General features: G+C 37.7%; 4 protein-coding genes across 5 annotated transcripts; 2 read left to right on the top strand and 2 right to left on the bottom strand.

The window, feature by feature from the left end:
- The first annotated feature begins 2,680 nt into the window (after positions 1-2,680).
- LOC111780202 (NADP-dependent malic enzyme) lies at positions 2,681-7,305 on the top strand. The gene is made up of 19 exons (XM_023660536.1): positions 2,681-3,257; positions 3,593-3,713; positions 3,807-3,881; positions 4,036-4,187; positions 4,269-4,374; positions 4,464-4,529; positions 4,653-4,748; positions 4,858-4,929; positions 5,019-5,102; positions 5,177-5,275; positions 5,375-5,422; positions 5,520-5,573; positions 5,832-5,930; positions 6,002-6,091; positions 6,208-6,285; positions 6,371-6,445; positions 6,542-6,632; positions 6,808-6,936; positions 7,032-7,305. The coding sequence occupies exons 1-19, from the start codon at positions 3,106-3,108 to the stop codon at positions 7,118-7,120; spliced, it is 1,776 nt and encodes a 591-aa protein (XP_023516304.1). The 5' UTR covers positions 2,681-3,105; the 3' UTR covers positions 7,121-7,305.
- A 1,740-nt stretch (positions 7,306-9,045) lies between these two features.
- On the top strand, positions 9,046-12,671 carry LOC111780205 (probable protein phosphatase 2C 6). Its single transcript, XM_023660539.1, has 4 exons — positions 9,046-9,625; positions 11,208-11,495; positions 11,606-11,711; positions 12,098-12,671. Exons 1-4 carry the CDS (start codon positions 9,140-9,142, stop codon positions 12,403-12,405), a joined length of 1,188 nt encoding a protein of 395 aa, XP_023516307.1. The 5' UTR covers positions 9,046-9,139; the 3' UTR covers positions 12,406-12,671.
- Positions 12,672-14,684: 2,013 nt separating this feature from the next.
- LOC111780206 (senescence/dehydration-associated protein At4g35985, chloroplastic-like) lies at positions 14,685-16,646 on the bottom strand. Its single transcript, XM_023660540.1, has 4 exons — positions 16,059-16,646; positions 15,870-15,988; positions 15,185-15,351; positions 14,685-15,089 (listed from the first exon to the last, which is right to left on the bottom strand). The coding sequence occupies exons 1-4, from the start codon at positions 16,644-16,646 to the stop codon at positions 14,842-14,844; spliced, it is 1,122 nt and encodes a 373-aa protein (XP_023516308.1). The 3' UTR covers positions 14,685-14,841.
- Positions 16,647-17,048: 402 nt separating this feature from the next.
- LOC111780203 lies at positions 17,049-23,379 on the bottom strand. 2 transcript variants are annotated; one of them, XM_023660538.1, is made up of 14 exons: positions 22,962-23,375; positions 22,360-22,415; positions 22,078-22,252; positions 21,397-21,498; positions 21,153-21,224; positions 20,158-20,274; positions 19,993-20,070; positions 19,801-19,863; positions 19,626-19,722; positions 19,150-19,228; positions 18,858-19,069; positions 18,312-18,457; positions 17,932-18,054; positions 17,049-17,708 (listed from the first exon to the last, which is right to left on the bottom strand). In XM_023660538.1, the coding sequence occupies exons 1-14, from the start codon at positions 23,067-23,069 to the stop codon at positions 17,547-17,549; spliced, it is 1,590 nt and encodes a 529-aa protein (XP_023516306.1). In that variant the 5' UTR covers positions 23,070-23,375; the 3' UTR covers positions 17,049-17,546. The 2 variants fall into 2 exon arrangements, with proteins under 2 accessions (XP_023516306.1, XP_023516305.1); XM_023660537.1 differs by having other exon boundaries at positions 19,626-19,863; positions 22,962-23,379.
- Positions 23,380-24,060: the final 681 nt, after the last annotated feature.

Below are 24,060 nucleotides of genomic sequence, written 5' to 3'. Positions count from 1 at the left end.
CTTTATAATAAAATGGGTTTTTAAAGGGATATGAATAATTGGAAAATATAATGTGTTTTTAAATAATAATAGTGCCATTGTTCACTTTTTAAATTGGGTATTGAAAAAGATGTTTTTATTGTTTTTATTTTTTTTTAAATATAATGTGGTTGATTTTGTCTTAGGAAGTCCCATCTGAAGAAGTAAAATTAAAAGATGTGGCCATTAACAAAAGGAAGCAAAAGTAGGGCTACTTTCGACAACACAAACTTTATTGAAATTTGAAACTGAAATGTTATCATTAATGCAAATTTAAAAAGCTTATAAATTTGATGTTTGATATATAGAATAAAATTATAAGTCTGATCCATTTGATTTATTTTGTTTCTTATGTTTAAAGTTTAAATTGTTGGATGAAAGTCCCACGTCCGTTAATTTACAGAATGATCATGGGTTTATAATCAAGGAATACTATCTTCATTCGTACGAAACCTTTTATGCTCAGAGTGACAATGTCATACCATTGTGAAGAGTCGTTCTTCCTAATAGAGGAGGTGGTGTAAGGTGGTAAAAATCCGATCAATCCCTACTCCGTCCTCTGTCATCGCCCCAATCTCCGTCCCATTTTTATATATAAACACACATACAAGTCAACTTATTATAGGGATCAACACCCGTTTCTAATTATGAGTTTCATCGCCTCTTGTTTTGTGTATAAGAACGCAACACAAAACACGAGGATAACTGTACTGCAACGTCCATGAATAGATTATTAAGAAGTAGTACGAGGAGGAAACTTAAATCCAGTTATAGGGTATGCCTTTCAAGATCAAACACTCAATAAAATACAGCCCAAGTTCAAGGAAGATATTGTTCTCTTTGGACTTTATCTCTCGTGCTTCTTCTCAAGGCTTTAAAATGGGTCTACTAGGGGAAGGTTTTCACACTCAGTGTTTTGTTCTCTTCCCCAACCAATGGGGGACATCACGATTCACCTCCCTTCGGGGCCAGCGTCCTTACTGGCACACCGCCTCGTGTCTACCCCTTTCAGGGAACACCGAGAAAGTTGGAACATTGTCCGGTGTCTGGCTCTGATACCATTTGTAACGCCCTAGATCCACCGCTAGCAGATATTGTCCTCTTTGGACTTTCCTTTTAAAATGTGTTTTTTAAAAACATCGAGGAGAAGTCCGAGAGAAAAAGCCCAAAAAAGATAATATCTACTAGTGGTAGATCTGGACCGTTACACCCATAGACCAAAAAGAAGAAAGCATAAGCTTTTTACCAATGGAAACTTTTGTAATATTGACCATTCATGACACCCCACACGTAGAAACCAAACAAAGCTGACTAAAGTAATCTCACGTCCAAATATTAAACTTTATCTTGCATTGATGAGTCGACCTTACTCTAACCATTAAGAAGATATTAGAAAGTTCAGTCCATTAAGAAGATATTAGAAAGTTCAGTCCATGACTAACATATATTATCATATTTGGACTTTTAAATCTATACTTCCACACCCTTATAAATAATGTTTCGTTCCTCTCTACAACATATGTGGGATCTCACACAAACCCACTTTCAATTTTATATCGATAATCATTTATTTTTTATTTTTTACAAATTAAGTTTATAAAATTTATTTTATTATCAATATCTAAGCCAAAATTAAAAAAATTAAACGACTGTTTTTTATTTAAAATTTTGGGGGTGAATATTAATGGTTTATTAGAAGTGTTTTAGTGTTAAATAATTAAAGTTTATGAATTTATTAATAAATTTAAGGAAAACGTTTTATTTATTATAAAAGAAAAATAATATCCAAAATAGTTGTTGGTAAGGGAAATGATTAACTGCTTTAAGCACATATGTGAAGTGGTGGGACCCACTTAAAATAGAATATCCAATTTCCTAAATATCTTAATCCATTATTCCATTCCAATAACTCCAATATATATATATATATATATATATATATATATATTCTGTTTCCAACCACCGTCCACTAGCCGCAGCCTCGCCTGAATGATTGAGTTTCAGGCCGCCGGCGAACCCCACAGCCAGCTGCCATCCACGTGCCTTTCGTTTGTATTTATTTTGAATTCTAACCATGTGTGTTACTAAAAAACTTAAAAATAGATAAATAAAAATTAATAAATTGCAATTATATATAATTTAATTAATTAATTAATTAAGTGGAATGGAATTTATTAAATGATTCATAATTATAAAGGGGAAAAAGTTTGGTTCCATATCTTTAAAATAAAAGTTATTTTGGTCTGTTTTTAATGGGTAAAAAAGATTATTGATTTGATATCAAACTTTTCAATAAAAAGAAAAGATAATTTTTATATAAAATTCAATATAAACAAGAAAAAAACACGAATATTTAATTTAAATTCATTATCTTATTCTTTTAAAATGTATGTAAATAAGGGTATTTTCGTCTGTCGATTTATTAAAAAAAAAAAAAAAGCCGTTACTTTTCAAAAAGAAGTATTTAAATTTAGATGTAGTAGGAAAACGACACGTGGATTTAAAATTGGATATTTGGGACAGGAGGCGCAGGCGGCGGGGTCGCATCTGTGGGCCTGAGGGCATCTGAGGGCATCTGTTCAATTAAGGCGGCTCATCAGATGAGTGAATTTCTTTCATCTTCTTCACTCTCTTAGTCACCCTCTTCCATTTCTCGCTGTTAATTTCATCAAATAATCGAAGGGTTTTTTTTTAATAGTTTCGATCCCTTTTGCGCACCGCTGCCGCGAAGCTTCTGATTTAGTGTCTAATCCCTAGTTTCCAACCACTAATCCATCATGATCGTCACCACATTTGATGAATCATACCATTTTTTTATTACGAAAACGGACAATCTCGATTACCCATTTTCTAAAATATCATATCGATCTAGCGGATAATGGAATCAACGACCCCACTTTCTCACACTCTGTCCCGTTTTCTTGTTCTTAGTGATGCATTTGGTTCGGCCAAAGTTGACTTTGCGTCAATGCTCGCAAGTGGGTTTGATTATTTAATGGACGCCCATGTCCCCCCATTTCGTATTGTGTTCATCTTCCGCTTCTCTCTTTGTGTGGGGTGCTTCAAGTTTGAGTTCAGTGATCAGGGATGGAGAGCACTTTGAAGGAAATCGGCGATGGCGGTTCTGTATTGGACTTGGACCCGAAAGGAACCGTTGGTGGCGGCGTTGAGGACATCTATGGCGAAGACTGTGCTACAGAGGAACAGCTCGTCACTCCATGGACTTTCTCAGTTGCGAGGTAATCCAACTTTTTTGGATTTTGGGGTTTGGTGTAAGTGCTTTCTTTGGCTTATTTTGCCAATTTGTACTTGAATTCTTAGTTTCATCTTTGTATTTTACTTGATTCCAACATTTGGGAACTACTTGTTTGCTTTTTCGCTTTGATTTTGTGATGTTTCCATCCTTAGGATTATCATTAATTCTTGAAAAACAGTCACTAGAACTGATGCTTCCTCGAGATTCTGATCAAGTTGCCCGCTGGATTCTTAGAATATTACTATTCCCTGTAAAATTAGAGAATATTGTTCCTAAAATCTTGACATGAATCCTTTGTTGCTCTCTGATATGATGCAGTGGCTACTCGTTGCTGAGGGATCCCCACCATAACAAGGGGTTGGCATTTACAGAGAAGGAAAGAGATGCTCATTATTTGCGGGGGCTTTTGCCACCTTCCATTGTTAGTCAACAGCTTCAGGTTGCCACTGCTGCTCCATTTTGAGTTCTTGTTCTTTCTTTTGATCATGTTCTTTAAGTACTTTTTTATGATATTTTTCATCTGTGATATCAGGAAAAGAAGTTGATGCAGAACATCAGACAGTATCAACTTCCCTTACAAAAATTCATTGCCATGATGGAACTTCAGGTTCTTAGATCCACCATTTCTCATTTACTTTGCTCATAATTTGTTTATTTTGAGCTTCACTTTTGATTACCTGAAAGAACTGAAAAAGATTATCTTAGTGTTCGTTCTTCATTGGTCAATTTTGATTTAGTGGATCTTGTAATTTGGTGTACAGGAAAGAAATGAAAGGCTTTTCTACAAACTTCTTATTGACAATGTTGAAGAACTGCTTCCTGTTGTGTACACTCCCACAGTCGGTGAAGCTTGCCAGAAGTATGGAAGCATCTTCAGGCGTCCTCAGGGTCTTTACATCAGTTTGAAAGAGAAGTAAGGATGCTTTTTTTTCTTTTACTTCATATATTTATGACTTTCAGGGTTTTATGTATCTTCTAACGCCGAGTCGTGCAGGGGTAAGATTCTCGAAGTATTGAAGAATTGGCCCCAGAGGAGCATCCAAGTGATTGTCGTGACCGATGGTGAGCGTATTTTGGGTCTCGGTGATCTTGGTTGTCAGGTAATTGCATTGGAAATATTATCTGATGAATTAGAGCTACTTCACTAGCAGATCTACTGATTTTGACATGAATTTATTGGATGTTTTAGGGAATGGGAATTCCAGTTGGAAAACTTTCTTTATACACCGCACTGGGCGGAGTTCGTCCTTCTGCAGTAAGTATTGATTTGAAAAGACAATCTTTCTCCATACACTTAGAAGATCATTAAATCATTTTGCTTAATTTAAAGCTTTGAAGGATATTCTTCATTTCAGCTAATACCACATTTCCTTGATAGTGTTTGCCTATTACCATCGATGTCGGAACGAACAATGAGAAATTGTTGAATGATGAATTCTACATTGGGCTTAAACAGAGACGAGCAACTGGAGAGGTCCGGGACACGTCTTTATCTTACTTTTTTGCAGGCTTAAGTAAATTTGAGCTGCTATAGGTTTGTGAGTTTATAATGAACTCAAGTATTCTGCCTATGTTCAATGCAGGAGTACTATGAACTTCTGCATGAGTTTATGACTGCTGTTAAGCAGAATTATGGGGAAAAAGTTCTGATTCAGGTTAGAACATGATATCTATCTATATATATAGTCATTGGTATCTGAAGTTTGAACGTTATGTACTCAGTGGTTCTTATTGAAATTTTCAGTTTGAAGATTTTGCAAACCACAATGCGTTCGAGCTACTCGCCAAGTATCGTACAACCCATCTAGTCTTCAATGATGATATTCAGGTACTATAAATTTGATACTCATTGTTCAGAAAGTTGTCAAATTCTCTTATCCATACTCCTTTTCTCTTGTTCAGGGGACAGCTTCTGTGGTTCTTGCTGGAGCTGTTTCTGCCCTCAAACTCATTGGCGGTACCTTGGCCGATCACACTTTCTTGTTCCTTGGTGCTGGGGAAGTAAGATCTCCTCCCCTTCCTTGCCTCCATCCCTCCTCCTATATTTTGAAAATTCATGTGTTTAATGGTTGGGTTTCGTACTTTTCGGCATGGCTGCAGGCTGGAACTGGTATTGCAGAGCTTATAGCCCTTGAAATATCGAAACAGGTAACTTGATGAGCTATACCGAACATAAATGGTTTACAAACACATTTCGTAATCTATGTTTCTTATATTATATCTTTTCTTTTCCCTTTTCTTTTAGACGAACGCTCCAGTTGAGGAGACCCGCAAGAAGATCTGGCTCGTCGACTCAAAGGTAGTAGAAGGTTTAATCTAGGCACAGATACTTTATTTGAGTCGTTCATGGATATGTCCAGACACGCTTCGGATACTTGTCCGATTTGAGGATTTGGGTGCTCAAGTTTTTAACGTATCACCATGTCCTATTGGATTTGTGTCGTGAATTCGTATCTGTGTCCGTGCTTCTTAGAGTTTAAGCAACCTTTTATATCTTGATGAGTTAATGTTATTGGCTTCTTGTTTCAACCATAAAGAGAATGATGTTCTCTTGTAGGGATTAATTGTCCACTCCCGTAAGGATTCACTTCAACACTTCAAGAAGCCATGGGCTCATGAGCACGAACCTGTCAAGGATTTATTAAGTGCTGTCAAGGTATGTTCCTTGCGCCGTACCTCACCATAGTTCCTTACCCCGTGTCGACCGCCTAATTCTCTCTATTCCAGGCAATCAAGCCAACAGTGCTGATTGGATCATCTGGAGTTGGAAGGACTTTTACTAAAGAAGTCATCGAAGCTGTGTCCGCCATCAACGAGGTTCTCTCTTCTCCCCAAGTCATAAGCACATATACATGAGTTACATGTTTAGAAAGAATTTGCAAATAGGATCAACTTGGCTGATCATATTCCCCCAACGCTCACTGATGTTGCAGAAACCTCTTATTATGGCTCTGTCGAACCCGACGTCGCAATCTGAATGCACTGCTGAAGAGGCTTACACATGGAGCGAGGTATAATAACAAACGCCATTTTAACGCGAAAGTTTCTCAGTTTTTCGACATTTATATTTACTTCGCTTTGCTATGCAAATTGAAGGGTCGTGCAATCTTCGCCAGTGGAAGTCCATTTGATCCATTTGAATACAACGGGAAGACCTTTGTCCCTGGCCAGGTTCTTTACTTCATCATTATGTTGGATCATTTACTCTTCTTTACTAACGTCACATATCAAGAACTAACATTTTGAACTTGTCAAATCTCTAATCAGTCAAACAATGCCTACATTTTCCCTGGGTTCGGTTTGGGCGTTGTAATTTCTGGAGCAATTCGTGTGCACGACGACATGCTTCTAGCTGCCTGTAAGTACGATCGTTAAATGAGCAATATGACTAACTGACTTACATACATGCATGCACATTTAGTCAATGAACTTGTCGATAACGACACGCTCTCTGAACTTCATTTTTAATTTTCAAACAACTGAGTATAACTACAATGTTAGAATGATTCTCAATTTCGTCTTTGCTGCACCAGCGGAAGCGTTGGCTGCCGAAGTCTCCGACGAGAACTATGAAAAGGGATTGATCTACCCACCCTTCACAAATATCCGAAAGATCTCAGCAAACATTGCAGCTAAGGTGGCTGCCAAGGCATATGAACTTGGTGAGACATTTTCTTTGACTATGTTGCTATTCTCGTATTAGTTTTGAATACTCTGCCAACTTAAATCCTGTTCCCCTCATTTGTGTTCTCTCCAGGCTTGGCAACCCGTCTCCCACGCCCTGCTGATCTTGTCAAGTATGCCGAGAGCTGCATGTACAGCCCCATCTACCGAACCTACCGATAAATGTAATGAAGTCTCGTCGTGCAGGTCTCTATTTTCGAGCTTTTAATGGGAGCTCTGGTGTGTGGTTAAGAGAGAGCTCTTGAAGTCTTCCCCAATATGTTTTATTGTAATGATCCTAATGTTGTAATGTTTTCCTTCATAAATGAGAACTCGTATTTGTTAATGGAATAAGCTTTTGTATCGAATCTAGCTGCAATTAACCGTTCAAGGAAGGGGCTGGGGAAAGCTTGAACCCAATTCCAGCAGAAATTATCTGTTTTGATCCGTTACATATAATTGTCAGTTTCACGATTTTAAAACGCGTTTATAAGGGAACAGGATTCGTCTTTCTCTCAAACCGTTGTGGGATCTAACCGATGGGCTTACATGGGACGTTCAATCTTTTTGTTAAATTAGTAACAAACATCATTATCATCAATTCTTATATTAAGATAAATCAATATTATTAGATCATCTCAATTATTTACGCCTTATTATATACGCCTTATTATATAGACAGATAAAGTATCACAAGTCACAACTTATCTTCCACGTGTTAGCCTTCCACCACTCAGATTCACTGGGTGCCGTCGATCAGCGTGCAATGAAAGTACAGCTACCGTTGATCCCACGTCAGATGGGACCCACTCACCAGACTTAATTTATCGTGGGTTTTAAAGTCAGCCAGCTGCCCATCCATCTCATTGACGTGTACCGCCCTGAATCCTCCATTTACACTATTCGAGAATTCCAGCCGTTGGATCCTTAAAGCGTGTCAGAATCTTTTGCAATCAATGAGCTATTATTAGCAATTAATTTTGACCTTCACGTATAGTATTATTTATAGTAAAAAATATATATACCTTTTAATTCAACTTTTAGATTATGTTTCAATATTTTAAAATTGAATAATTTAGTTTCTAACTTTATAAAAATAATTAAAATAGGTTGTTAGATGGTTAATTCTAGTTGAAAAATCATTTAGCCCTAATTAGTTTTTTATTCATATTTTTATAATAACCTCGTCATTTTTCCGAGTTAATATAAAAAAAATATATATTTTCTTTCACTAAAACTAGTCCATGTTTTCGTCTACCTGAAACAAAATGTGTTTATTAACCCGTAAATTTATACGTGCAACAAATAATTGTAACATAAGTTTCTTAAATTAGAAGAATAAATAAAAATAATATTTTCAAAATTAGCAATTAATTAATTTATTTTTGTAAAATTTAAAAGAAAAGTAGGTTAATTTCTATTTTATCTATTTTTCATCCTTGACAGCTCATTGGCATGAGGCCCGAAATGTACTGTTATGTGGGCCCAGAGTTGGAAAAAAAAGAAGAGAAAAGAAAAAAAAAGAAGTGGGCCCACACCGAGCTTTTGACGTGCCACCTTGCAGTTAGCACAGATATTGTGTGTGTAAATTCACTTGCGTATTGTTGTTTGGCGTGAATTTAATTCGCTTATATATATTCCCATCACGAGCAGAAATTAGGAACCATATGACTCATTACACATTTATAATTCAAAAACTATATATTAAAATTCTTTTATTCTTTATGTCCCACCAACTATTTTAATTTTAAATTTCTTAAATTTTTATTAAATAAGAAATAATATTATTAAAATTTAAGAAAAATAAAAAAATAAAAAAATATTTGATGGTAGAATGGGAAGTCAAGTATGGGGAGTCGACCAGAACAACGGCGTCAACAGCGTGGGAGGAGTGAAGGACACGTGGCGATGGAAGCCAAAAGGGATTGAGTAAGACTAAAAGAAAAAGGAAAAAGGAAAAAAGAAAAAAGAAAAAAGAAAAAAGAAAAAAGAAAAAAGAAAGTCCATCCATCGCCTTTCCTTCTTCAAATGCGTGTGGCTTCTACCTATATATCGACTCACACGTGTCAATATTGCATCTGTTCATTCTTCTTTCCCTTTTTATCTCTCCCTCTTCCCCTTCCTTTCATTCTCTCCCTCTCTCTCTCTCTTCCTTACTCTCCCCCTTTTCTCTGAGACCCCTCCGGCTCAGAACAGGGGGCCATGGACGAGGTCTCCGGCAACGACCTCCAACTTCACCGAGACGATTCACTTCACGACCTAGACCTCGCATCCACCAGTTCCGGTTTATCATCCATACTCAGCAGCGATGATTTCCGAAGCTCCTCCAGTTCCGGCGACATCTCCGTCACCAGCACTAGTTCCGGTGAGATTCCTGCTATTATTGTGGCTGAGGTCGCCCTGGATCCGAGGTCCGTTGAACTTACCACGTCGATGACCTCCACCACGGTATTAGAACCGGCCAGACGGAAGTGCGTCGGGAGGAACAATAGGGCGGGACTGCACTGGGGACTCACTTCGGTTATCGGACGGCGGAAGGAGATGGAGGACGCTATAGCTGTTAAGCCTGGATTCATGTCTTCAAGATGCGATCACGTCGGAGGTTGTACGGCTCCAGGTTCCAGAACCTCCGGGGAGATCTCGCCCGTTCATTTCTTCGCCGTTTACGATGGTCACGGCGGCTCTCAGGTGCGTACGTCCTCTCAATTTCCATCGTCTTCCTAAGAATTTGTGCATTTCGAATTTCGAATTTCAAATTTCAAATTTCAAATTAGGGCTAATTTTATGTTGACCTTTCGAATGATTACAGCATTAGATAACTCATCCTTCACCAGAAACAGCTAGAAAATCACTCTAATTCTTTTTTTTTTTTCTTTTTAATTTCTTTTTTCTTGAACCAGAGAATCTCCAAAAATAATTCGCAAATAACCTGTTTTAGAAAAATATTTTATGTTGACGCACCATTACCTATTACTATAATTTCTTTTCTTTTTCGAAGCTAATAATTGCCTTTTCCACTAAGGATGACACATGTCATGCAATGAATGGTCCCCGTCGAAAGAATTAAGGAGGTTCCCATTTTAGTATAAGGACACGTGTCGTTGAAGCCCTCTTTTTTTTTGTTCGCTTTAATCGGTTTGGAGGTTAGGTATGGGGAAAAAAATTCTCCATTTAATGCACGAGACCGAGAGAGGTCGCTGAGATTTAAATTTTATGATGACGTAATAATTCATTTTCCAGGTGACGAAAAAATGGGGTCCTACTGTTTTATTATCTGACGTGTTTTAATCACGGGATTTATTGGTTTAATCGACTAATAGAATCACCAATTCTGAGAACTCGCACGATTTCCAATTCCTTTACTGGGTGGTCTCGCTTGTATCTTGTTCTTCATTCAGTGAATGGTGCGTCTAATTAGGAAGAGACACCAATTGGTTTATTTTTCATCATTTTCTTGCCATTGGGAGTGAGCTTTATGTTTTTTTTTAATATAAATTTTTTAATTTTGTAGTACTCTTTTTGGATTCTTTCAAAATTGGAGTGTAAGCTAACGAAAAAATTATCAATCAAGCAAAAACGATTGCATGATTAGATTGAATTATTTGTTAAATGATGGACTGTATATCATAATTCGTTTTAGAAAATTATCTTTCAGAAAATATTTTTTATTCCACCAACCAACCGCCCAGATAGCATAAAAGAGTAAAATAATTATGACTTTTCAAAATATTTTGGAAACTACCGCCATATTTTATGAACATCACACGATATTAATTAAAGAAATATCTTTTTTTTATGATGCACGCCCACCCATACACCATTAGAAAATTTATTTTGGGCTAGGTGAGTAGATAGCTGCGGATAATGTTCCCCAATAGCTGCCCTGTCTGGCTAAGAATCATGATCTGTGAGCGAGATTTCCAGCCATGTTTATGATCTTCGGATTCTTGGGAAGTTGGAAATTTTGGATCGAAGTTTAGTTGAATAATTGAAGTCATCGATTTGTGTGCTTTATCAATTGTGTAGTAGTTTAACACTTTTGTGAAAGTATGATTAGGGTTGAAAGTTGATTGTCTAACTGGGTGTGCTGCGTTTTTTTAATGCTAGTGAACTGGTTGTTGTACAACGAGCTGTAGAGCATATTAATTCTGTTGATTTAAGACTGGTACTGATTTCCTCCGGCGTCGATTCGTCGGGTTTATCATCTTTTCAGATATATGACACCCAGCTAACGACTTCGTGGAAACTTTAATATATGTATAATCTATAGGTGGCCAAATTCTGTGCGGAGCGGATGCATGAAGTGATAGCGGAAGAGTGGGGAAGAGAAGGAATCAAAGGCCATGAATGGCAGAAAAAGTGGGAAGTTGCCCTATCTAATGGCTTCCAGAGGACTGATGATGAGGTCGTGTCAGAGGCGGTGGCAACCGACATGGTTGGATCCACTGCGGTTGTAGTCGTTCTATCTGGCTGCCAGATTATTGCATCCAATTGTGGCGACTCTCGGGCGGTTCTGTTCCAGAAAAATAAGGCGATTCCATTGACAGTCGATCAAAAGGTCATTAGTTTCCCAAACCCAGTTACAATTTTAATTCCTGTAGTGTTACACGATTACTTCTTTAGATGAATCATTAAGGGAAAGCATTTGTTTTATTGATCGTGTTACAGCCTGATAGACAGGACGAACTCCTGAGAATTGAAAGAGAGGGAGGCAAAGTCATCAACTGGATGGGGGCTAGAGTGCTTGGAGTTCTTGCTATGTCAAGAGCCATAGGTTTCCACCTCTCTCCCTCTCTCTTTCTCTCTCATCTTGTCTTTGTGATTGTAGCCTTTGCCTTACCGTAATTTCGATTCTTTATAAATCAGACCTATCAGAGATATACGTGTCTATACTTGGATGATTTTTCAATTTTGAAGACTATTCCACTGTGAGTATAGCCATGCTCCCATGGCTTATGGGCCTCTCTCTCCTTGTAGAGTGTCCCCCAATTATTTCCATTTCTACTGTCACTGATAATAGGAAGGATGAGAGGGAGATTTGACAGAAACTGGGATCTAGTGATTCAATAGAGTAGTCCTACGTTATCTTATAATTGCATACACTTGCATGTGGGTTTTGCTCTAAGCTTGACAAATGGCTTTATGTGCATGGATGTTCAGGGGATCGGTATCTTCGGCCATGGATAATTCCAGTGCCGGAAATTAGTTTCACAACGAGGAGCGACGAGGATGAATGTTTGGTTCTGGCAAGCGATGGGCTTTGGGATGTAATGACGAATGAAGAGGTTGGGCAGGTGGCTTGCCATCTTCTTAGGAGGCTCCGCAGGTCGTCGACACCTGATGACACACCCCCGGCACAGATTGTGGCTAATAATCTCACTGAAATGGCCTATGGAAGAAACAGTTCCGATAACATTTCTGTTATTGTCATCGATCTGAAAGCAAGGAAAGCAAACCCACAGAGGTAATGACAGAAAATGCAGGAGATTCTCATTGTTCTTCCAAAATCGTGATATCTGGAAGCCAAGGTTCTAATAGCTCCACCCTGTTTTCTTCCATAACTAATAGATAACATACCATATTAGTTTTGGTCACTGTTCTCACCACTCTGCATCAAAAAACGTGTACAGAGCCCACTAACAAAATTGAAAAATCTGCTTTGCTTGGTCATGGAGAGAAATTGTTCTCTCTCTAAAATTTCCTATCAATTTGAATTGATTTTTCTGTTCTTTTATTTTCTCCGAGAGTCCTATAGTAGAGAATGTATCTAGGACACAAGTCCTTGAAGATCATCAAGATAAAGAAAATATGCTTGGAGTAGAACCATATTAGATCTTTAACCATACCATACCAACATTTATAAAATTTCCTGTGTAATCCTCTGTATGTGCCCGCCTCTAGCCTCTAGATTTTGCACTTTCATCCGCAGTCTCTGAATTAGATAGTCCGAGTGAATCTACCTACCTTATACATCCTAATTCAGAGTCTTAATGTGAGATCCCACATCAGCTAGGGAGAAGAACGAATCATAACTTATAAGGGTGTAGAAACCTCTCTCTAGCGTTTTAAAAACTTTGAAGGGAAGCCAAAAAAGAAAAGTCAAGGAGGACAATATTTGCTAGCAGTGGCTTGGATCGTTACAAATGGTATCAAAGTTAGACACAATATGATATGCCAGCAAGGACACGAGGCGGTGTGCCAACAAGGACGCTGGGCTCAAAAGGGGGTGGATTGGGGGTCTCACATCGATTGGAGAAGGGAACGAGCGTCAGCGAGGACGTTGGGCCTCGAAGGAGGTGGATTGTGAGATCCCACATCATTTTATATAAGTGTGAAAACATCTCGTCCAAAAGGGCAAGTCCACTTCTCTCTACCTTTTAAGAACCGCAAAGGAAAGTGCAAAAGGGAAAGTCCTCTTTTAAGAACCTAACAGATGCGTTGAAAGGAAGAGTGTTTTAAAACTTCCAAGGGAAGAAAAAAAAAAGAAAGTTAAAAAAGACAATATAGGTGTAAAAGGTGGGTTTGGGCCGTTACCTAACCAAGTGGTTGAAAATTTAAGCATGGCCTAAAAACTCTAGAGGGTTAGGCCTGAAATTGGAGGTTAGCAAGATTAAAGAAAGCAGTCGTTTGATTTTTGAGTTGTGCATAGGATCCTTGCTGAATCCCCCTTTGAATTTTTGAGTTGTGCATAGGATCCTTTCTGTCCCTCCCGAGAGTTGCACCCCTTTCCCCATATTCTGCCTCGCACCCATCTTTCAGAACCAACACCCAATCAATTAGATTTAGATTTGCAGTGTAATTCTACCCATTCATGTATTTTCTTTTCTATAACAGTACTCCAAATCAAATATATTTCTCTTCTTTAATAATTAAGAAAACCACATATTTAAGACAATAGAGGTACAAAGTTTTATTTTGGTTTTGATTAACCAAAATAAAGAAACACAAACACAAAAAGCGTATGGCAGCCTGACGATTGGGAAAGGAAAATCGTTAAATTCATGGGCATTGGTGGATTCTGGCGGCGTCCACAAGCGCAATCTCAGAAGCGTCGAGCTTCCCAAACAGGATGTTGTGAGTGGCTGGACGGCTATGATAACGATGGCGAGCTTCCAGGCCACGGCTAGACCAAGCCTCGTTGCTATGGTCACAGCTGAAGTGGTTTGAACTGATACTAATAGACACACTCTGTCTGCTACAAGAGACTTGACCAGGGAAGCCTCGTCGCTCCATCTTTAGCACAGACCTCCCCTACTGGAATCTTGCTCCTGTTAGACCAAGCTCCTTTCAAGTGTCCTCGACTAGGTTGGTTCGAGTGGTTGGGATGGTTTATTCAAAATTTTGTTTTTTTTTTTTTTTTTTTTTTATTTTATTTTATTAAAGTATAATATTAATTTGTAAAGCATGTATTTATTTATTTTTCAACATTTACCGCTGAATTTCAAATTATATTTTAAAAAAATCACTTTTCAAATAATAAAATATAAATATGAAAATAAATATTTTTTTTCTTTCTAAATGAATAATAAATTTGAGTGTTTTTTTTTAGATCATTAGGACTGTTGTTTATATATTTATATTATTTTAAAAAGAAATCATTTTATTATTATTATTATGAAAATAATATGAAATTTAGAATCTTCAGAACTTGGTTAAAACGTGGCTGATTTAGTATGGAATTGTATAATTTGCACACATCTAGATCATCCTCACAAAGCATGCTTCTGAACAAATTTGAGGGCTAATATCCTAGATAAGTGATCACCATAACTTCAATCCATTTCTTTGAAATCGTTTATTATTTACATCGACCCGTAGAGGCTACTAGACCGATCTAAAGTGGTTAGTTCATAAGTCATGACTTTTATAATCACTAGATCCATCGAAAAGAAACTAAGACATACTTAAAAGCTTCTAGTTTTTGCAGCATTCCTGAGAGCTCCAGCAGAGACAGAGGAAGCTGGATTAATGGCTTTCCGAATCTTGAACACATTCCATGCAGTGTTAGCACAGTGCCCTGCAGTGGCAAGCACATCCCCAGTTGCCTCCCCTGCACTTTCCCCAAATCTGTTTGACACCATTCTTGTTGTGGCAGTCGTGGTCGCCAAAAGTGCTTGCTTTTCAGCTGCTTCTGCTGCGTCCAGAATCTTGTCTGCAATTCATCCACATTTTTCATTATCTTCTTCTTCTGCAACTTTTTATCTTTGGAAAACTCAAATGTATAACATGTTTGGTTTTGGGACTTACTGACTGCGTCTAATGATGCCAACAGGACCTGCCCCGGAACCATGGAAAAGAACGCCCTTCCTGCTTGGGATTTCATTACAGGACCCATTACTGATCCTGAGGCTACCCCAACCATGTCTAGCATGGATTTGCTCAGCTTCTCTGTCGTCTTTGACAGGTTTCTTACTCTATATCATTCGTTAAGAACATGCCAATAAGCTATGTTTTTCAAAAACTTGAAACAGAAATCTTATCAGACAACCATAATATTACATATGTAATGATCCAAGCCCACCACTAATAAATTTTATCCGTTTTGGCCTGTTATGTATCGTTGTCAGCCTCATGATTTTAAAACACGTCTATTAGGGAGAGGTTTCCACACCCTTAAAAGGAATGCTTCGTTCTCCTATCCAACTGATGTAAGATCTCACAATCCATCCCCCTTGGGGGTCCAACGTCCTCGTTGGCACACTACCTGGGCTCTGATACCATTTGTAACAACCCAAGCCCACCACTAACAAATATTGTCCGCTTTGACCCGTTACGTATCGCCACAGCCTCACAGTTTTAAAATGTGTCTACTAGGAAGAGGTTTCTACATCCTTATAAGGAATGCTTCGTTTCCCTCTCCAACCGATAGGATCTCACAGTCTAACATTCAAATAAGATTTGAGATTTGATTTGTTCTCAGGATGACACTTACCGTTTCAAGCTTCTGTTGATTGCAGTTTTGTTGGTTTGGGTGGCACTAGAACTTCCTGATCTTTCTGCACCTGCAGCAGCTTGAGGACTGTTTAGAATCATTTCGCCTCCCTTGTTTACCTGATAATTTGATCAATTTTTCTTAGCACAGGAAACAATCTGAATCTGGGTTATTCATTGTTGATAATACCTGATTGGCATAACTGTTGCTGCATTTGAAAATCCCCTGCACGATCTGGCCAGTGCCTTCTGCAATTGCCTTGGCCAACATGTTATTGTAATCATCAATCTTCGGCGCATACTCCTTCCAATTAATGATGCTCTTGTTGTTTGCATTACACGACGAGGAACAGAAGCAAGAATTGTCCTTCAAAAACAAGTCCAGCAAGCTCAAACTGCTGCTATACTGCTCCAGAAATGTCACCCCATAGCTGAGAGGATCTCCATCTTTCATTGGCAATGAAAACAGATAGTTTAAAGAGTTAAGCTTCACTACAGGCTCATCTTTCGTCAAAGGCCACTGAAGATCCTCGCCGACTTTTATGATCGTAGCGAGAGACACGTCGTCCTCCATGATTCTTTCGACTTTAAATTCTCCATTGGCGAGTTCTAAAGCTTCTCCTCCATCCATCAGATGAGCTCTGCATCCTGGTATCTGTAAAAGGACTTCTTGTTTGAACCTTTTGGGTTCAGAGTTTTCCTGAGGAGGAGCTTGGATGGGGTGCGAGACTTTCATGGGGGGTGGAGATTTCGAAGGGCGAAAGCTGAAACAGCCCATTTTGGTAGCTTTTAGCCTACAGTTCAGGCTAATTGCAGAAGGAATTGCTTAAGTTTTCTTATAATGGAACTGTGTTCTTACGTGTGATTATATCATAATAAAGGAATCTAATAGATAAATGAAATCCAAAGATTAGGTCTGGAAGAAGTTGTGTAATTGATCCTTACAGGGTAACTTTATTCTATTCTTGATGAATAACTTTTGCAGGAAGAGAAAGTGACTTTCAGTGGAGAATAATGAGAGCTTTACAGGCTATTTTCACGTCTGATGCCTTCAATCACAGGCGTTAAGACACAGAAAATCTTCTGAGATAGGAATAGACTTTGATAAAAGAAATATATTAAATTCAAACTCAGAATAACAGTAGAAATCAAATTACCTCCAAACTTTGTTGCCTATATACTTCCAATAGTAGCTATAGTATTATTCATATAGTATAAAGTCAAGAACAATATCGCAACTTCGTATTACTTAAGTACTTAATACAATATCATAAATACCGAGGGCACAAGGAGGTACACAATAATCACTAGACTGTCACTACCAGAGAGTTACATCATTTCAAATAGCAAACAAGAGGGGAAATCACAAGGTTGTATAATTGAAATTACAAGAATCACATGGGGGGAAAAAAAATCACTGCCAATTACCTAATCAAACCCTGGCGAGGTGGGAATAAAATGGATGAAACAGGAATAAAGAAAAGAATGAGAGGAAGTGCCTAGAACTCTATATAATAATGAACAATCAACAAATGGAGCGGCAGAGTAGTCCCAAAGAATCTAAGCTATTCAATCCACTCTTTCACCTATATTGCTCTATCGGCCCTTCCCCATGAGATCCCCAAATGGGAACACATCATATCATCAATAATTAGCAGTTCTTGTGAACAACTCTATCCTAGCTATCGAATTTCTTAGGTTGACGCCACTGTGCCAAAGTTTTGGCCAAGGAGCCCAGGAATGATACCTTTGGAGCCATTCCTTTCTTCCCATACAAATGCTTCCCTCCCAAGTCCGTATAAATTGGACCCATATCAACTTTTGGTATACTTCTTTCAATCTGCAGAGAATGAAAACAACTATTCATCCAGTAATCATAACTGGCTGACTATACTTTTATTACTCAGGCCATTAAACTACTCTATCATTTACAGCCAGAATTTTCTTGCCTACCAAAAACCAGTTCATTTACAGCCTCTAGAGTTCATGCAAATTTCTTGACAATTTTACTAAGCATCAGTTCATTGAAATAAAATATAACTATAAGGCCTTAGCCAAGTTACCTTGTTTATCTTCCCATCTTTCAAGTAATATCGAATGCCTGACCAGTTGATTGATTGAGAAAAATGAGAACGTATTGCAGAGATAGTGTACAAAAAGTTGTCCACCAAGATTGCAATGAATACCTGCGAAAAAAAAAAGGCATATTTACTAATCATGATGTTAAATTAATAGCTTCATGATCTAATCAAAAGATGTCATGATGTAACAATTCAACTGCAACTTCAAGACGAATTAGGACGTCAAAATATTATACACTAAGATCAAAACCCATGCATGACATCATCAATTCAACCTTAAGATGTAAAATCAAGCAACCAGGTGAATTGTGTCTACCAAGCATATCCTCCTATCCTCCAAATAACAGGCTATAAACGCTTACCAATCCCCAGTTGTAGGAAGCAAGAGAGAGCTGGGGAGCCTCAGGGGACAGAATGTTGCATAAGTGAACTTCTACCCGTGTCAAGTTCCACATTGAGAAGAGTTCTATAACGGTGCATGCAGCAAGACTGCAGACCATTGACATCCCTATGAAAGAACAAAAAAAATAGTTAGCTGTGTATGGCAACCCGAAAACTGCACAAGACAAACAAAGCTCCAACTCAAGCATTCTTAGAAAAGGATTTGACGCGCGTATTATATTTACAAGTACACTTCCTCAACAACTCAAGCTGCCATTTTATATAGACCATAAATAACTACATCAATAACCACCAATAATCAGTAATTATATATTGGATACTTAATGCCCTAAACATCCTCTTATCATTCCGACTTCACTTCGGAAGCCCTACCATCAATTCACCATATTGGCATTCAGCATTGAGCAAAGTAAGCATGAAATGTAACCCAAACAAGGATCTCAAGTAACAGTTTTGGTATGAAGTAATGCTGATAGTCTAACTAAAATGGAAAGCAGTGTGCTCACCCACAGAACTAAAACCTGCTTCCTCGAGTGAGTACCCTTTAGTATAGAACCGTAGTGCTGCGGCAACGTGGATCATAGACATAAAGTATGGTGCCACAAACCCCCACGACAGATAGCAGTGAGATGTAAATAATGCTCGGTTCATTATCTTGTTAACATGTGATATGTATGATTCCAAAACAAATGTTTGTTTCCTCAAGTAATTCCAATACCTACCATGTCAAAGAGGTCAAAAACATGGAAGTGAATAAACAAGATTGTCAGACTGTATTTGTCAATATAGATATCAGACCTTCCCAAGTTAAGATCACTAGCAAGAGGATGAGGAAAAATTGCAACAGGAGGTGATGTAATAAGCCTCTTATGAGCACCTGAAAAGAAACAGAGCATGTAGCAACGGAAAAGCAGCCATGAGATACCTAATATAGAAAGCTAATTGAATTTATTATTATTCTTATTATTTATGAGAGACGAGGTCAATATATTCCTATAGAAGCAAAGACAGCCTAAGGGTTGAGGTCAAGGAGACACCCACGAAGAAACCATGAGAGCCTTCCAATCTTTTAATAATCATTAAGAGGCTGTGGTTGCAAAAGAATCTTGTATGTAAGAAATCCACCAAGATGTCATATTATGTACCATAATACAAATAGAAGTCCAAACTTGAGGACTCAAAAGTATATGTGAATTGATTAATTAGATTGTGCTTCTATTTCACTAAAAGCACCCCCCCCCCCCCCCCNTAAGGATGAATGGCCTGTATGTTACCTGCTATAGCCGCTAGAGTCATATCGTCTGAGTATCCACCATCTCGAAGTCCAGAGACCACTCCATAACGGTCATATCTAAAATCATCAGCATGCATCTGTAACAAGTCGAATGAAGTTAAGATAGCTTGATATCTTACACATACAGTAGTTACAAAGATGTAGAACCAACTTACCATCATGCAACCTCCCCAAAGAAAAAATGTTTTTCCACCAGTAGCAAAGCCCATTGAACAAGGCTGTAAAGTTGACGTTGACACATAAAAGTAAGAATTTTTTTTTTTTTTTCCAGACTTCAGACCAAGGAATTCCACATAAAAGAATTTCTCTTCTTCTAGAAAGTGTAAAAAAAATATATCATATCATACCATATGATACTCATAGATGCAATAACTCCCTAAACTCCCCGAAGGTAAATCAAGAGGGTATCCAGTTTGGATAAATATCTGCATACATAAAATTGAGTTATAAAAGCAATCTGTAGTCCAAATATGAGCATGCACGCAAGAAATTGTGGATAGCAAGTAACATACATCAGGATTTTTTTCCATTTCAGCTGTGAGGGCTCCAATTGTTCCAGGATGTAACCTGACATCATCATCCAAAAATAACACATATTTGGTATCTTTATGCATTTCCTCCACCCCAACCTGCAGAAAAGCATTAGTTTCTCAATGTTAATAAGTATATATTATTAAACCCTCTCATACAAAGAACGAAAAAAAAAATAGCCAAATTGGTAATAAAACAAAACAAAACAGCGTACTAGAGTGTTTTTTTTTTTTTTTTTTTTTTTGGCGTACAGCCTACTAGTTAAGAGGAAGGAAAAGTACAAAACTTTCCTGACATTAGAATTTTCTCAAGAACCATAGACCCTCCCTCCAGCTCTACCAATAACTTGCATCCCCTCAAATAGCTTTCCCTTCCCCCTTTTACTATTCCAAATTAACTCCACTGGGCAACAAGCCACAGATAACCGTTTATGGCCAAAAGAACCAAACCGTTTACATCCAAGAGCCTGTGTGTCTCTCCACATAAATGTCATCCTTCTAAAAGCCCTAACCAAGCCCACCTCCTTACTTCTCTCATCTGTAAAATTCAACATTATCATTCCCTGATATCTTCCTTCAACCACTTGTGGGAAGTAGATCGGTGTCCTAAACTTCTTATCAACACTTGCCACTCAAACTTCAACCTTGTGAATACAAACTTGAATGTACAGCGGCACTAGAATAGTTTTGAAAACAAAAGTGAAAAACTGTTTTCAAATTAGTTTGCCAAATATGTTCAACTAGAAACAATTAACTTCAGTATACCATGAATACTAGTAGAATGTTCGACAGGCAAGAGATCTAGAACTCTCTCGTAACTAATACATTGCATCCCTCCAATAAAGGCTTCTGCCAAACCAATTCCCTACGATTCCTCCATCTTTCATATGGAACTTACATTATCATATCCAAATCCTCCAACCCAGCATTTGTGACAGAAAGTACTAAAACAAGATTAACAGCAATTTATCACATACCAATTGATTGTGAATTTTCTGGCTGCAAGTTGTTGCTAGCCCAGCCACAAGAATTCTAGCATCCACATCATCCTGTAAGAAAAAGAAGAAGAAAAAAAAAGAAACACACATAAATGCCAAGCGAGGGGATAATGAAAAAAAGTTCTGCAAACTGTTGATCCCTAGTCTTTACGTGAACCATGATAAGTGAAAACAAGAACTATGAATGGAAAAAATTGGTGAAAGAGAATACATTCATACAAACCCTATAATCAGATAGCAACCGCAATACAGCATTGTAAGCAGGGTCCTCCGTACTTTCCACCACAAAAAGAAATTCTAAAGGACCTCCATAAAGGGACGTCACCTGGAAATTCATTGATAAATGAGAAGAAGGCAACACAACACCTAGGAACAGTTTTAATTTGCAAAGGGACTAAATTAAAACAATGTACTTTCCGGATAGAGTACCAAACTTGAACACTTTCAGGAAATCTCAAACAAGCAATATACTGATATGCGAGTCATGGGCAGATCATCTAATATATGAGGTCAGGTACCCCACCTGGAATATTCCTATTTTTTGTTTTGGTACAAAATATAATTATCCGCAGAAATACATATAATATAATTTGAAATATACAATTGTAAGATCTTATTCCCATTCGAAACCATAAAATTACGTTACATTGCTTCTTTAACATGTGGCAAAAAATACAATTTTGACTTGATTTCCTCTTTTTTTATCTATTAGGATAAATATGATAAAAATATAATAATTGAAGTAGGCAATCATTCAAGGACCGAACATTTCAGGTATGAGAAACATTGGCAATTATTCAAGGGCCGAACATGAAAGGAAAATTTGTTTTTTCCTTAATTTGCAGGTGCATAAAAAACATCAATCCCCCGCCCACCATCGAAAAGGAAAAAGAAAGAAACTCACCTGGCTTCTCCAATTGTGTAAATTATGTTCTCCAAACCCTTTTAAAGGCATAATAACTGTCACCCTCGGTAGATTGACTTGATTGGAGTGCTCGAGTTCACTGATGTCATTGCAAATGAAAGCAAAGCTATTGCCAGCTCGAACTCTCCCCTTTATACGTTTAATTTCTCTATTTCTGCAGGGGGAATGGAAGCACAACACTTTATAAGTTAAACAGGTGCTAGACATTCATATGCCATGGGATGGAGTATAGATCACACAGAGTTCAGATTATAGGAGTACCTGACATAAGCAGCACAAGCCCACCCAAAAGCAAGAACTAGGCAGATAACGCATCCCTATAACAATAAATTCAAAGAAAAGAGGCTTCTGTAAAATGATAGAAAAATCTTCAGCGCGTTGAAATATCTATAATATTACAGTGAATGAGAGAATCAGGCATCAAAGAAGTTCAATGACTATCATCAAATTTAAACTGAGAGCTTAAAGTCCAATCAGCCAAAAGAAAAAAAATCTTCAAATTACAAAGCACATTTCCAAATCCAGACGCAATTTCAACATCATAGCAACTTCCAGCTTAAACAAACACTAAAAAAGAAAGAAAGAAAGAAATGGAAATACATTCAAACTTTTCCTTTCACAAACACTGCTACTGAGCCACTAGAAAATTCAAAAACCAGAATAGAACTAACTAACTAAACCTCAGCTCAAAAAGGTATTAGAAAGAAACGCGAATTTCCCATTTAAGGCTTAGTAACCCAGAACCAGCAGAGAGCGCAAAACATAAAAACAGAAATAGCTAAACCCAGATTTAAAAAAAAAAAAATATATATTGATTTTGAGAAGAGGGAAACAAAGCTGGATCTGAAAAAGGAGAAACGAACCTGGATCTGAACGAAGAGTGCAAGAGGAGTAGAAAATGCATTGCTAAGAGAGAAGAGGAAGGAATCAAAAGCATCCATTGAAGACAAAGTTCCTCCCCCTCCGTCCATTTAAAAAAAAAAAAAAAAAAAAAAAAAGCCCAGACAGACGGCAGCAACACGCAGTTGCAAAGCAATGGAGGGCGAGGCAGAAAAGAAACCCTAGAAAGGAAGAAAAAAGCGCATCCCTTTCTCCGTCTTCCCGAATTAATCAGATCTCAATGGACGAAAATCGTTCCGTGGAAAGAAAAACACGGGGAGAAATGGAGAAAGAAGATGACACAGGAAGGGAAGAAAAGAGAGACGGAGAAGGGAAAAAGGAGTGAAATGTGAGTCGTCGAGAATTTATAATAGGAAGAAGCGGGGCGGGCCTCACTTGACCACAAATCCAATTTCACAATGACACAAAAATATTCACAAAAAAACGGAAGGTTAAAACGAGCAACAGACCGTTACTTTTGGTCGGCTCATTGCTGTTCATAGCCAACCACCATACCTTATATAATCTCTTCTTTTTTTTTATTTTCTTTTTAATTTTTAAACTTAATAACAATTTCCACCGTGTCACCATAATTAATTACCAAATAATAAATAATAATAAATAATAACAAAAAGATGCCGCATCTATTATTCCAATTCCTTTCCTGCTGTCGCTTTTATTACAGCTTTTTTTTTTCTTTTTTCTTTTTTTCTTTTTTAATTTTCAAACCTTTTTTCTCTAATTGTCCCCCCAAGTTTCGGAGTGCTCTTATCAAATCCTGATTGATTCTTCCACCTCAATTATTAATCTCATTTTATTATTTATTCATTATTGATTTATACACGCGTCCTTAATCCATAAATTAATAAAAATAATTCTCTATCAATTGTAACTGCCCAAATCCACTAGATATTGTAGCTTCCCTTTCCCTCACGCCTTTAAAATGTGTTTGCGAGGAAAAGATTTACATATCCTTTTAAATTGTGGTTTATCCTCCTCTCCAACGAATGTGAGACATCAGCACTCGTTTCTTTCTCCAATCGATGTGCGACCCCCTCCTCTAGCGTCCTTACTGGCACAACG

Source organism: Cucurbita pepo, chromosome LG18 (assembly GCF_002806865.2).
Source record: "Cucurbita pepo subsp. pepo cultivar mu-cu-16 chromosome LG18, ASM280686v2, whole genome shotgun sequence".
NCBI lineage: Eukaryota > Viridiplantae > Streptophyta > Magnoliopsida > Cucurbitales > Cucurbitaceae > Cucurbita > Cucurbita pepo.
Note: the sequence above shows the minus strand (reverse complement) of the source record. Positions and strands in the feature narration are given on the sequence as shown.

Excerpts from the sequence above, each read along its gene's own strand:
- LOC111780202 (XM_023660536.1), top strand. The coding sequence starts at position 3,106 with ATGGAGAGCACTTTGAAGGAAATCGGCGATGGCGGTTCTGTATTGGAC. Across the intron at positions 5,574-5,831 it reads TCTGGCTCGTCGACTCAAAG|GGATTAATTGTCCACTCCCG; the intron begins GTAGTAGAAGGT and ends GTTCTCTTGTAG. Across the intron at positions 6,092-6,207 it reads CTGTGTCCGCCATCAACGAG|AAACCTCTTATTATGGCTCT; the intron begins GTTCTCTCTTCT and ends CTGATGTTGCAG.
- LOC111780205 (XM_023660539.1), top strand. The coding sequence starts at position 9,140 with ATGGACGAGGTCTCCGGCAACGACCTCCAACTTCACCGAGACGATTCA. Across the intron at positions 9,626-11,207 it reads ATGGTCACGGCGGCTCTCAG|GTGGCCAAATTCTGTGCGGA; the intron begins GTGCGTACGTCC and ends TATAATCTATAG. Across the intron at positions 11,496-11,605 it reads CATTGACAGTCGATCAAAAG|CCTGATAGACAGGACGAACT; the intron begins GTCATTAGTTTC and ends ATCGTGTTACAG.
- LOC111780206 (XM_023660540.1), bottom strand. The coding sequence starts at position 16,646 with ATGGGCTGTTTCAGCTTTCGCCCTTCGAAATCTCCACCCCCCATGAAA. Across the intron at positions 15,989-16,058 it reads GCAACAGTTATGCCAATCAG|GTAAACAAGGGAGGCGAAAT; the intron begins GTATTATCAACA and ends TCAAATTATCAG. Across the intron at positions 15,352-15,869 it reads ATCAACAGAAGCTTGAAACG|AGTAAGAAACCTGTCAAAGA; the intron begins GTAAGTGTCATC and ends CGAATGATATAG.
- LOC111780203 (XM_023660537.1), bottom strand. The coding sequence starts at position 23,069 with ATGGACGGAGGGGGAGGAACTTTGTCTTCAATGGATGCTTTTGATTCC. Across the intron at positions 21,225-21,396 it reads GGTTGCTATCTGATTATAGG|GATGATGTGGATGCTAGAAT; the intron begins GTTTGTATGAAT and ends TTTTTCTTACAG. Across the intron at positions 20,071-20,157 it reads AAATGGAAAAAAATCCTGAT|ATATTTATCCAAACTGGATA; the intron begins GTATGTTACTTG and ends TTATGTATGCAG.